Source organism: Aquarana catesbeiana, linkage group LG01 (assembly GCF_042186555.1).
Source record: "Aquarana catesbeiana isolate 2022-GZ linkage group LG01, ASM4218655v1, whole genome shotgun sequence".
Classification (NCBI taxonomy): Eukaryota; Metazoa; Chordata; class Amphibia; order Anura; family Ranidae; genus Aquarana; species Aquarana catesbeiana.
This window is the reverse complement of record NC_133324.1, coordinates 934,126,017-934,138,221: the sequence shown is the minus strand read 5'-3', so window position 1 is coordinate 934,138,221 and position 12,205 is coordinate 934,126,017. Positions and strand designations below refer to the sequence as shown.

General features: G+C 43.7%; 1 protein-coding gene across 1 annotated transcript in view; it reads left to right on the top strand.

Annotated features, from left to right (window-relative positions):
- SFXN5 (sideroflexin 5) overlaps positions 1–12,205 on the top strand; it is a 367,837-nt gene that overhangs the window by 120,376 nt on the left and 235,256 nt on the right. Inside the window, exon 7 of the mRNA XM_073611062.1 lies at positions 6,282–6,335. Coding sequence (XP_073467163.1) covers positions 6,282–6,335 — 54 coding nt within the window. The remainder of the gene's footprint in view (positions 1–6,281; positions 6,336–12,205) is intronic.

Sequence of the window (12,205 nt, the reverse complement as noted above, 5' to 3'; positions counted from 1 at the left end):
AACACACTTTGTTGTTTACTTACATCTTATGTACCGTGTTAGGGTCTGGAGACTTTGTAGAGCTTTCAGTGGGATAAAGCCTCCACTACAAGGTCCACATCTTACCTGTTGTTCAGAAAACATACTTTGTTGTTTTCCTACATCCTAATAAGCTGTGATCTGGGTCCTGGAGCCCGGAAGCTATATAGTGCTTTAGGTGAGATAAAGCCTCCACTCTTAGGTCCGCATCTTACCTATTATAGCAGGGCTCTCTATCTCTTTCTCTCTCCCTGTTGTGGGAACCTGCTGCTGGGTGAAAAAGCTGACTTCTTGCAGAACACAAGAAAAATGTACAAGTGCTGTTTGTTGTGGGGGAACCCATTAGAGGGCACCCTGTTTAGACTGTTTCTGGACGTCCCTGTCTCCTACATGCTTTACAGATCCCAATACCAGCTGAGCTTGTCCCCCTTACAACATGGTGATTGGATACAGGGATTGCCTTAGATAACTGCTTGCCAACCTGGCGCAGTACATATAATGTGGTGGGGCAGCTTGTATACTGTAATGCACCTGAACGTCGTGGCCTTCTTCCAGGTTCAGGGCATGCACCCACGCCCGTGTCCTCGCCCACTGGCTCTGCCATGATTGAACACAGTGGGACTTGAGCCCCTTTCACACAGGCTGTCCAGTCAGGTCCGCCTGGCCGTTTTTCAGGCGGACCTGATCGGATCCTCCATTCCGCTGATATCCGATCTGATACTGTGTGCCAAATTCAGACGAATGGTGGTCCTATTTACCATCCATCTGGCGGATCGGATGGGATGAAAACAGACAGGTGATCCGTTTTCACCTAATCCCCCCACAGAGGAGAGAGGGACTCCGACAGGTCCGTCCCTGCACAGTGAGCGGAGACAGACCTGTCATCTGCCTGCTCAGCGGGAATCAACGGAGCGATCTCCCACTGAGCAAAGCAAAGTCCATCAAAACGTATCCACCCCGTGTGAAAGGGGCCTTAGTCAGCATGTTCCAGCCAATGATTCATGGCCAGGACCGGCTTATCGGCTGTATCCAGTCAACACAGGGCTTTGTACAGCGGTAACAATCTCTCTGTTTCTTATCAAAACATATATATTTAGTAAAAATCATCACACATTACACATAGTTAGACACACATTTTACCCCTTGACCACCCTAGATGTTAACCCCTTCTCAGCCAGTGTCTTTAGTACAGTGACAGTTTATATTATTATTACTGATCACTGTTTTAGTGTCACTGGTGATGTCGGTTAGCCAGTTCCCACAAAGTCTCAGTTAATGTCAGATTGTCCGTCACACTCCTGTTATATCACAGTCCCGTTATAAGTCGCTGATCACTGCCATTACTAGTATAAATTAAAAAAAAATTCCTGTGTATATATACCATCGTTTTTGCAGACACTATAACCTTCATGCAAACCAATTGATATACACTTACTGGGATTTTTTTTTTTTACCAAAGACATGTAGCAGGCTACATTTTGATCAAAATTTATGAAGACCTTTGATTTTCTTAATTTTTTGTCGTGTTTTATAACAGAAAATATCTTTTTTTTTTTTTTTTTTTTGTTTATTTAATGTTTTTATACCGGATTTATTTAGCGCCAACAGTTTGCACAGTGCATTAAAATATAAACGGAGACAATACAGCAACAATACAATTTAATACAAGAGAGTTAAAGGAGGGCCCTGCTCCTGCAAGCTTATATCGCTCATATATATATATAGAGAGAGATATCCAATATATATATATATATATATATATATATATAGAGAGAGGGAGATATATCCAATATATATATAGAGAGAGAGAGATATATCCAATATATATATATATATATATATATATATATATATATATATATATATAAAAATTAACTCCAGAGAAAAAACGATAATTCTCCCGCTCTACAAGACTCTGGTCCGGCCGCACCTGGAGTATGCGGTCCAGTTCTGGGCACCAGTCCTCAGGAAGGATGTACTGGAAATGGAGCGAGTACAAAGTAGGGCAACAAAGCTAATAAAGGGTCTGGAGGATATTAGTTATGAGGAAAGGTTGTGAGCACTGAACTTATTCTCTCTGGAGAAGAGACGCTTGAGAGGGGATATGATTTCAATTTACAAATACTGTACTGGTGACCCCATAATAGGGATAAAAAAATTTTCTGTGAAAGGGAATTTAATAAGACTTGTGGCCACTCACTAAAATTACAAGAAAAGAGGTTTAACCTTAAACTGTGCACTGTAGAGTGTCCTTTAGTGTAAGTGCAGTAAGGATGTGGAATTATCTTCCACAGGCGGTGGTTTCAGCAGGGGGTATGGATAATTTAAAAAAATTATTCGATAGGTACCTGAACGACCACAACATACAGGGATATACAAAGTAATACTGACATAAAAGCGCACACACACACACACACACACACAGGTTGGATTTGTGTCTTTTTTTCAACCTCACCAGCTATGTGGCTATGGGACAGGAGTCAGAACAGCCTGGGTCCACCCACTGCAAACAGTGTTGACCGATTCACGCCATGGATGACATTGTGGACAGAAAGTCAGTCATTTTTCATGACTGTACAGTAAGTCAAGTCATGCAAATGGGAAGAATTTGAATTTTAAATAATTGAAAGATGACTCCCGGAAAAATACCTCGCTGACGTGGCAAAGCAAAAAAAAAGAAGTCATGCAAATGTGGATGGGCAGAACAGACCTGTAGTCTGGTCTGCCCGGTATCACCCACCGCAAGCGGCAACAATGTAATTATGTCAAGATGGCATTCTGGGCAGGAGGTCATTTGCATGATTGTGTCAGGTCAGGCAAGCCTGGATTGGTGGTGCAGATCGGAAGTGTGATGAGCGGTCAGTCAACTGATGCAGCATGGATGGGACAACATAGAACGGTAGTATGGTCAGACTGGTACCTCTTATTGCAAAGAGCAGCAGCGTAATTACACTGTGGGCAGGCGGTCATTGGCATGTCTGTAAGTCAAATCATGGACACGTGGATGAACAGGACAGAAAGCGATGGTGATGAGCTTTGGTCAGCCGATGCAGCATGGATGGTCGGGATTGACCAGGAATATGAATGAGCAGCCCAGGACCGTCCACTGCAAACAGCAGCAACGTAATCACGGCAGACAAGGCATTGTAGATGGGAGGCCATTTGCATGATGCCTTTGCGTCACCACATACAGGAACAAACTGCCCAGGGGCAATTAAGTGACTGATGACCCCGCTCAACCAGAAAGTAGAATGGCCTTTGGTCTTACATACTGGATATTAGGGCAGTAAGTCCTGGCAATGGAACCTTTACAGATGAAAGACTCAGTGGCTGCTTGACTTCACGAACAACTGAATTATTATTGATGAAAGATAATCAATGACTGGTACAATGGTGCATTAATCTTGAAAGTTGGATGCCAACCAGTCCTTCAACCTTCTGGCAAACAGAAAATAGAAAGTAAAAGTATCCAAGCAGATATGTGATCAGTCATTGTATTGTGTGTGCCTCGCTTGACATGTTCAACCTAGGAGCCTTTCATGCCTCGGGGCTGTTTTTCTACGCCAATTGTACAGAGTTGGTGAAGATGTTCTGCAGGTTAATTACCATCCAACAAGTTAACTGTTCCCTGGGGCAGTGTGCTACTGATATGCAGACTGGTCTTTCAAGCTACTGGAGGGCTCTATTTGAAGCGTCTTCCTTTTGCTAACCTCTCATTATCAGCGTGTAATAATAGTATAATAACTGAGAACACAAGAACGACAAAGACCGGAAAATGATCGGGGGGTGATTTGTCCTTTCATAGACCTAATTTGCAACTAATGCCCTGTGAAAAAAAAAAAAGATTCCAATAAAGCTGCCCCCCCCCCCCAATCTGGTATTACACCCAATACTGTATTGTAGATATACATTGAAAAACATTTAAAGATAAAATCTCACTTCCTCCTTTGCTGTATGGCCACACCATAATGCCCCATACACACGATCGGACATTCCGACAACAAAACCGTAGATTTTTAGCGACGGATGTTGGCTCAAACTTGTCTCGCATACACACGGTCACACAAATCTTGTCGGAAATTCCGGACGTCAAGAACGCGGTGACGTACAACACGTACGACCAGCCGAGAAAAATTAAGTTCAGTAGCCAGTGCGGCTCTTCTGCTTGATTCTGAGCATGCGTGGAACTTTGTGCGTCGGAATTGTGTACACGCGATCCGAATTTACGACAACGGATTTTGTTGTCGGAATATTTGAGATCCAGATCTCAAATTTTGCATGACGGAAATTCCAGTGGAAAATGTCCGATGGAGCCTACACATGGTCGTAATTTCCGTCAACGAGCTCCCATCGAACATTTCCCGTCGGAAAATCCGACCGTGTGTACGGGGCATAAGCATGCGCACAAGGTGTGCCAAATGTGCCTGGGCACACCCTAATCCCTTTGTGTGGTGCAGATTCCTCCTGATATTTCACCAAAGCCTCCTAACGTGGCTCCAAATTTTTTTATTTTTTTTTGAAAAATCATAAAAATAAAAACCAATGACACCGTCCACTGCCCTACTGACACCAATCTCTGCCCTACTGACACCATCCAGTGCTCTGCACTGTTAGTATTAATACACATGCGCACACAAATATGTTTGAACTTTAGGGTGCACACCCTAATGCAATAGGCTGTGAACACCCATGGGCCACACTATTTATGCACCACTCTTCCCCTCCTCAAAACCTGCACCACTGTTTTTAACAGAAGATATCATTGGTTACTGGCTTCTACCTTGTATTTGGCCGGCCCACTGATGACATCACACTTGCACCGCTACAGGATCGGGCGGCTTGTTACTAAATAATACCACATCACATAGGGTGCATGCACAAGATCAGGTGAAATTTCCCTGGTTCACCTGTGAGGCCCTGGCTGCATCACCAGTGCCTTCCAGGGATACCTGGAAATGAAAAAAAAAAAACACGTTTAACCGCTTGCCGACTGCCGCACACAGATGTATGTCGGCAGAAGGGCACAGGCAGGTAAATGGGACTGTACGTTCCTTTGAATTTACCACCTATCGGGTGCCACAGGAGCGTGCACAGGAGCGTGCCTGTGGGTCCGGGAAACTCTGTTCGCTGGTGGCCCGCGATTGCGGTGAGGAGAGGCAGAACTGGAAGATGCCTTTGTAAACAAGGCATTTCGCTGTTCTGTCTAGTAACATGACAGAGATCCACTGCTCCCTGTCATCGGGAGCAGTGATCTCTGTCATGTTGTAGTGAGCCCAGCCCCCCCACAGTTAGAACACCTCCCTAGGACGCACTTAACCCCATTGATCGCCCCCTAGTGTTTAACCCCTTCCCTGCCAGTGTCATTTATACAGTAATAAGTGGCTATTTGTAGCTCTGATCACTGTATAAATGACAATGGTCCCAAAATACTGTCAAAAGTGTCCGATGTGTCTGCCATAATGTCGCAGTCCCGATAAAAATCGCAGATCACCGCCATTACTAGTAAAAAAAAAAAAAAATGCCATAAATCTATCCCCTATTTTGTAGACGCTATAACTTTTGTGCAAACCAATCAATATACACTTATTGTGATTTTCTTTTACCAAAAATATGTAGAAGAGTATATCTCTAAACCGAGAGACATTTTTTTTATATATATTTTTGGGGGATATTTATTATAGCAAAAAAGTAAAAAATATTGCTTTTTTTTTCAAAATTGACAGCTTTTTTTGTTTATAGCGCAAAAAATAAAGAAAGCTGAGGTGATCAAATGCCACCAAAAGAAAGCTCTATTTGTGGGGAAAAAAAGGACGTAAATTTTGTTTGGGTACAACGACGCACGGCTGCGCAATTGTCAGCTAAAGCGACGCAGTGCCGTATCGCAAAAAATGCTCTGGTCAGGAAGGGGGTAAAATCTTCCGGGGCTGAAGTGGTTAATGAAAATGGCTTGTATGATGTTTATGGATGGGCTTGCAGTGATGCATGTACCATCATTTTTTTCACTTTTAAAGGTCTACTGAAAAATGTATATAAAGCCAAAAACAGAAATGTAATAAAATGCCGTAAGAACAGCCAAGCTGTACCCAACCAAACCAACTCTGAGTCTCGCTCATAAACCCTAACTTATCATAGATAGGATCTCAGTATGTCTGAGCTCAAGTATTCTATCCAAGGTGACCACACTTTCCTAAACTTATGATCATTTCCCTGTATACTTGCTGTTAGTTATTTCCACTTCTCACTCTGTCTTTTTCTCTCTGCAGGTTGTGGGTCTTCTGCTGCCAAACCAGACCCTTTCTTCCACTGTCTTCTGGCAGGTATGTTACCTGGGATAAAGATAGTTTGAATGCTGTCAAAGTAGACTGAAGACTGCCATACTGACTACTCTGTAAAAATCATGTCCATCGACCAGAGACGGTCATGCAGATCAGGAAAGGCAGATACAACCCTTATTCATGATTGTGCAAATTCTTTAACCTTCTGGTTGGTGGCTCTCAATCCGCACATCTGGAGCCTATTCAGGGTGGTTTTCCAGCCATGCAATCACAATGTTACCTAGTGGAGTGGAGGCTTCATTGAGAGCTCTGAAAAGAGCATAAATGCTTTCAGCCTGTAAATCAGCACTGCCGCCTTCCACCAATGCAATATACCCTGTTTCCCCGAAAATAAGACCTAGCGTGATTGTCGGTGATTGCTGCAATATAAGCCCTACCCTGTTTCCCCGAAAATAAGCCCTACCCTGAAAATAAGACCTACAAGGACTTTAACTAGGGCTTATTTGGGGGGTAGGGCTTATATTGCAGCCATCACCGACAGTCACGCTAGGTCTTATTTTCAGGGAAACAGGGTATCTAATATTTGTAAATGTGAGATACCATTACATTATTACCAGAACTAAATACAAGTCTTTTACTTCCTTAAAGTGTATTTAGGCATGCTAATTGTCAAGTTAAATGACCCATGGTGATGCTGCTAAATTTGGCCTGGACATCCAGGACCCCTGGTTATGAAAGTTTTTTTTCTAGGTTAAAGGGAAATTTAGGGTGAAAGGATACAACTTGTATAATATCAGGTTATGTGCTCATGGGGTATATTTATACTGATCTTGAGCAGAAGCTAATGGCAGAGCCTGAATTCTGCAGATCCTTTGTGGTTTGTTTATGGAGGGTCTGACAGTCGAATGTTTCAGGCACCATGGCAGGACAGTGGAGAATTTGTGTGAAGTCATGCAATTCTCTCTTCTGTAACAAGATCATTAGGAATGGAATCTCTATCTTAAGACCCCTTTCACACTGAGGTGCTTTTCAGGCGCTTTTGCGCTAAAAATAGCGATTGAAAAGCTCCTGAAAACTACTTCTCATTCATTTCAAGGAATGATTTCACACTGGGGCGGGGTGGTGAAAAAAGTCAGCTTCTTTGGGGCATGTTTGGAGCACTTACAAAAATGCCCCTCTCCATTGGCATGAATAGTAAAGCACTTCAAAAGCACCGCAAAATGGTTCTTTTTTTTTTTTTTTTTTAAGGTCACTTGACCTTAAAACAGCACACCGCTAGCGCCTCAAAAGCACTTCAAAGACGCTGCAATAGCGCCCAACGCTTTATGGGCAGTTTTTAAAGCGCCTCAGTGTGAAAGGGGCCTTAAGGTAAAACTAATGAACTGAGGGGTAACAGCTCTCTCCTACCTAACGTATCAAGGTGAGGACTTGACATGTATAGCATTGGGGAGTCTACAAGATTAGAGCAGCCATATATCATGAGACTCTTAGAGCTGCCCTAAAAAAAGCAAATGCTATTTAATTTTTTTGTCCAAAAAGCTTGAAGTCTTTATATTGTTACAGATGGAATTGTTTCCTTCCCTTGTATGTTTTTCTTCCTCTTTCTTTTCTCCTTCCTGTTTTTCCTTTCTTTCTTTGCTTTCCTTCTTCCATTCCTTTTGATCCCTTACCTTTCCTTCCTTCTTTTCTTTTCCTTTTTCTTTCTTTTCTTTTCCTTCATTCCTTTTCTTTCCCTTCCTTTTCCTTTCTTCCTTTACGTTCCTCTTCCTCACCCTTTCTTCCTTTTACATTCCTCCTCCTTTCCCTTTCTTCTTTTACCTTCCTCTTCCATTCCCTTTCTTCCTTTACCTTTCTCAACTATTCTCTTTCTTCCTTTACCCTTCTTCCTTTTACCTTTCTTCCTTCCTTTACCTTTCTTCCTCTTTCTTCCTTTTCCTTCCACTTTCTTCCTTTTCCTTCCACTTTCTTCCTTTTCCTTCCACTTTCTTCCTTTTCCTTCCACTTTCTTTTGCCTTTCTTCTGTTTACATTTCATTCCTTTCCCCTTTTCCATTTACATTCCTCTTCCTTTCCCTCTCTTCCTTTACATTCCTCTTCCTTTCCCTCTCTTCCTTTACATTACTCTTCCTCACCCTTTCTTCCTTTACATTCCTCTTCCTCACCCTTTCTTCCTTTACATTCCTCTTCCTCACCCTTTCTTCCTTTACATTACTCTTCCTCACCCTTTCTTCCTTTACATTCCTCTTCCTCACCCTTTCTTCCTTTACATTCCTCTTCCTCACCCTTTCTTCCTTTACATTCCTCTTCCTCACCCTTTCTCGACTTTACATTCCTCTTCCTCACCCTTTCTTCCTTTACATTCCTCTTCCTCACCCTTTCTTCCTTTACATTCCTCTTCCTCACCCTTTCTTCCTTTACATTCCTCTTTCTTTCCCTTTCTTCTTTTACCTTCCTCTTCCATTCCCCTTCTTCCTCTTTTTCTTTCTTTCTTTCTTTCTTTCTTTCTTTCTTTCTTTCTTTCTTTCTTTCTTTCTTTCCTTCCTTCCTTCCTTCCTTCCTTCCTTCCTTCCTTCCTTCCTTCCTTCCTTCCTTCCTTCCTTCCTTCCTTCCTTCCTTCCTTCCTTCCTTCCTTCCTTCCTTCCTTCCTTCCTTCCTTCCTTCCTTCCTTCCTTCCTTCCGTTCTTTCTATTTTTTTCTTTCTCTTCCCTTCCTTAGTTTCCTTACCTTTCTCTGCCTTTCACCTAATTTTGTTTATTTCTTTCCCTTATTTTCCTTTCCTTCCTTCCTGCTGCAACCTGAACTTCGGGTTTACCTTCCCAACATCCAGCATTGCATTGTGTCTATCAGTCAAGTCTTGAGGTGACCACATTGCATTGTCATATTTCAACAAGGCCTTGGCGTGTCTCGGCACCTCTGATGTAGTCCCAAGTTGCCTTCACAATCGGTCTGTGATTCCTGAACACTGTGAAGCCTGCAGTTGGTGCTCTGAGCAGTCTTTGTGCTGATGTGGTTGGATCTCTGTTGGCTGCTCGTTAATTTGCAGTTTTTGGTGGCTTTTAGCTGCAGCTTGCCGTCTCCTGTAAGGGGAATAGATTCACACCTTTCCCTGACAGTCCCCCACAGTGCTTCCCTCATTTAATTTAATCTGTCCCTTAGCAAAGAACATTCAATCATTTTCCGATAATGGCACATACACCAGGACGTTCATCTAGTTCAGTAGCCAAGACAATGAAGATCTGCCAAAGAGGAATTCTGCTCTTTGTACCTTCACCTCCCACATATCCTGATACATCGTTATAGAGGTCGCAATTAGCATTTTGGGTTTAATTGGAAATGTCATTTCAGGCTGTATTTCCTATTTATAGGTTTGATCATTTCCCCAATGTGTTGGCCAAGGTTGACCATACAGATCAATATTTGAGAAGATATGAAACTATTGAGTATTTATGCCTCAGTCTTTATTAAAATGCAAGTGAACGAATCACAACTTATACAATTGAGGATCTTTTTTTAATCATAGCAGATGTATATTACACTGTCATTTGTGTCAATACCATTGGCCATAGGCTTTCTGTAGAACCTGGATTTTCAAATAAAGCTGAGAAGTGGCCACACACAGGTGCCAACATTCTGAATCCTTTCACCTTTTCCCCTGATGCACAGTAATTGACAGGATAAAGGGTTTTGGTTTTATTCCCACAATGCACTACGATGACGGTACTGGATGCAGGCAGTGCTCAGCGGAGTTCCTCCTTAGAATGGGAGCCTGTCCTGTCGTTCGTGAGCCGAAGAGGTTAAATCGGAGACTGTTGTGATCCCACACGCAGCACAATGACATGTGTTTGTCACTGTCATTGTGGTGACATTTAGAAAGCTGTCGTGGGCTCCGATGCCTCCTGTGTGGATCAGAAGGGCCGTCTGTTCCCTGGAATAAATACCCGGGATCCAGCAGGGACTTCCGCCTCTCCTCTGACAGCTATGACTGTACGCTTAAAGGGGGTTCTGGTTCACCTTTTACGCTCAGCCGCTCGATTAGGTAAGGCTGAACTCCAGCCAGGTATAAAAGACACAGATACATGTTCATTTATATATTATTAAATGTATATTTAAATATGTGTACTGTAAGTACCTGCATTTCATCTGGTGCCAGCCTCTTGGAATCACCTGTCTGGGTTGAGGGAGACAATGCACAAGAAGTCAATTGGCTGTGCTGCACTGTTCATGTGCTAACAAGTAGCATGTGGATAGGAGGAGAGAGCAGAGGTACAGAGAGATGAGCTCATGCTACTTCTTCATTCACTGTCCAGTCACAGGCTGGGGCAGGGACAAGACCTGTAAGCGCTACTTATAACTGAACTCTGACAAATTTATTTTTTTCCCATTCAGTGGGGCTGTGCCCGCACTGCATGGGTTAACTACTAGTTTTTTGTCTAGGAGTTCGGAAATCCAAGATATACTTGCCTAATCCTTTGAACCTCCCAGTGTAAGACCGGTCCCTTTTGGCTTTTGCTCCCACATGGTCCAGCAGTGGACTGTCCCTGACGTCATTACGCCCATAGACCAGCTCTGGACGTGAAGACATCAAGAACAGTCCACCACTGGATGTGGGGGAGCGTAGTTTTCAGGAGAATCAGGTGACTATAGGCTCTGTGTTCACCCCTAGACAAAACAAGCAATTAACCCATGCAGTGTGGGCACAGCCCCATTGCACGTGGAAAAAGTATTTTGCCTGGATCTGGGCTTTAAAGTAGTTGGAAACCTCTGAAATGAAAAATGAACAAAGCATATCCTTCTATAGTGTGTACTTGCCTTGATCCAAAGCACCTAGTGTGAACTACACCCCCTCCCCTTCTGCTAGGTGCTTTTTAACCCTAGCTATGAGGTCCGATCTACAAACCCTCCTGCTAGGTGCTTCCTACCCCTAGCTATGAGGTGCAAACTACACCCCCTCCCCTCCTGCTAGGTGCTTCCTAACCCTAGCTATGAGGTCCGATCTACAACCCCTCCACTCCTGATAGGTGCCTCCTACACCTAGCTATGAGGTTCAAACTACACCCCCTTCCCTCCTGTTAGTTGCTCCCTAACCATAGCTATGAGGTCCGATCTACACCCCCTCCCCTCCTGCTAGGTTCTTTCTAACCCTAGCTATGAGGTCTAAACTGCACTCCCTCCCCTCCTCCTAGGTGCTTCCTAACACTAGCTATAAGTTCCATGCTGCACCCCTGCTCTCCTGCTCCTCTTTCTAACCCTAGCTATGAGGTCCAAACTTCACCCCCTCTCCTGCTAGATGCTATGTGCTGCCTAACCCTAGCTATGAGATCTGAACTACACCCCCTTCTCTCCTGCTAGGTTACTCTGAGCTTCCTAACCCTAGCTATGAGGTCCGAGCTAAACCCCCCTCCTCTCCTGCTAGGTGCTTTGTGCTTCCTAACCCTAGCTATGAGGTCCAAACTATACCCCCTCTTATCCTGCTAGGTGATAGGTGGTTCCTAGCCTGAACTGTGAGGTCCAAACTACACCTCCTTCCCTCCTGGTAGGTGCTAACTCCTTCCTAACCCCAGCTGTGAGGTCCGAACTACACCCCATCCCCTCCTGCTTTGATGGATCAGACAACAGCTATGAAGGAGACAGATGCTTCATAACAGCAGCTTGTCTCGGGTTTGAGCACTTTACCAAGACAAGCAGCGGCAAGAGGAATGCAAAGCCTGATACCTTCCCTCTGCATTCCTCTTGCTGTTTCTTTTCTTGGCAAAGTGCTCAGAATTGAGACAAGCTGCCATTATGAAGCGTCTGTCTCCTTTCTAGCTGTTGTCTGATCTGTCATAGCAGGAGGGGAGGGGGTGCAGTTCGGACCTCATAGTTGGGGTTAGGAATCAACTAGCAACATGGGACAAAGTACTTCGTTCCATATGA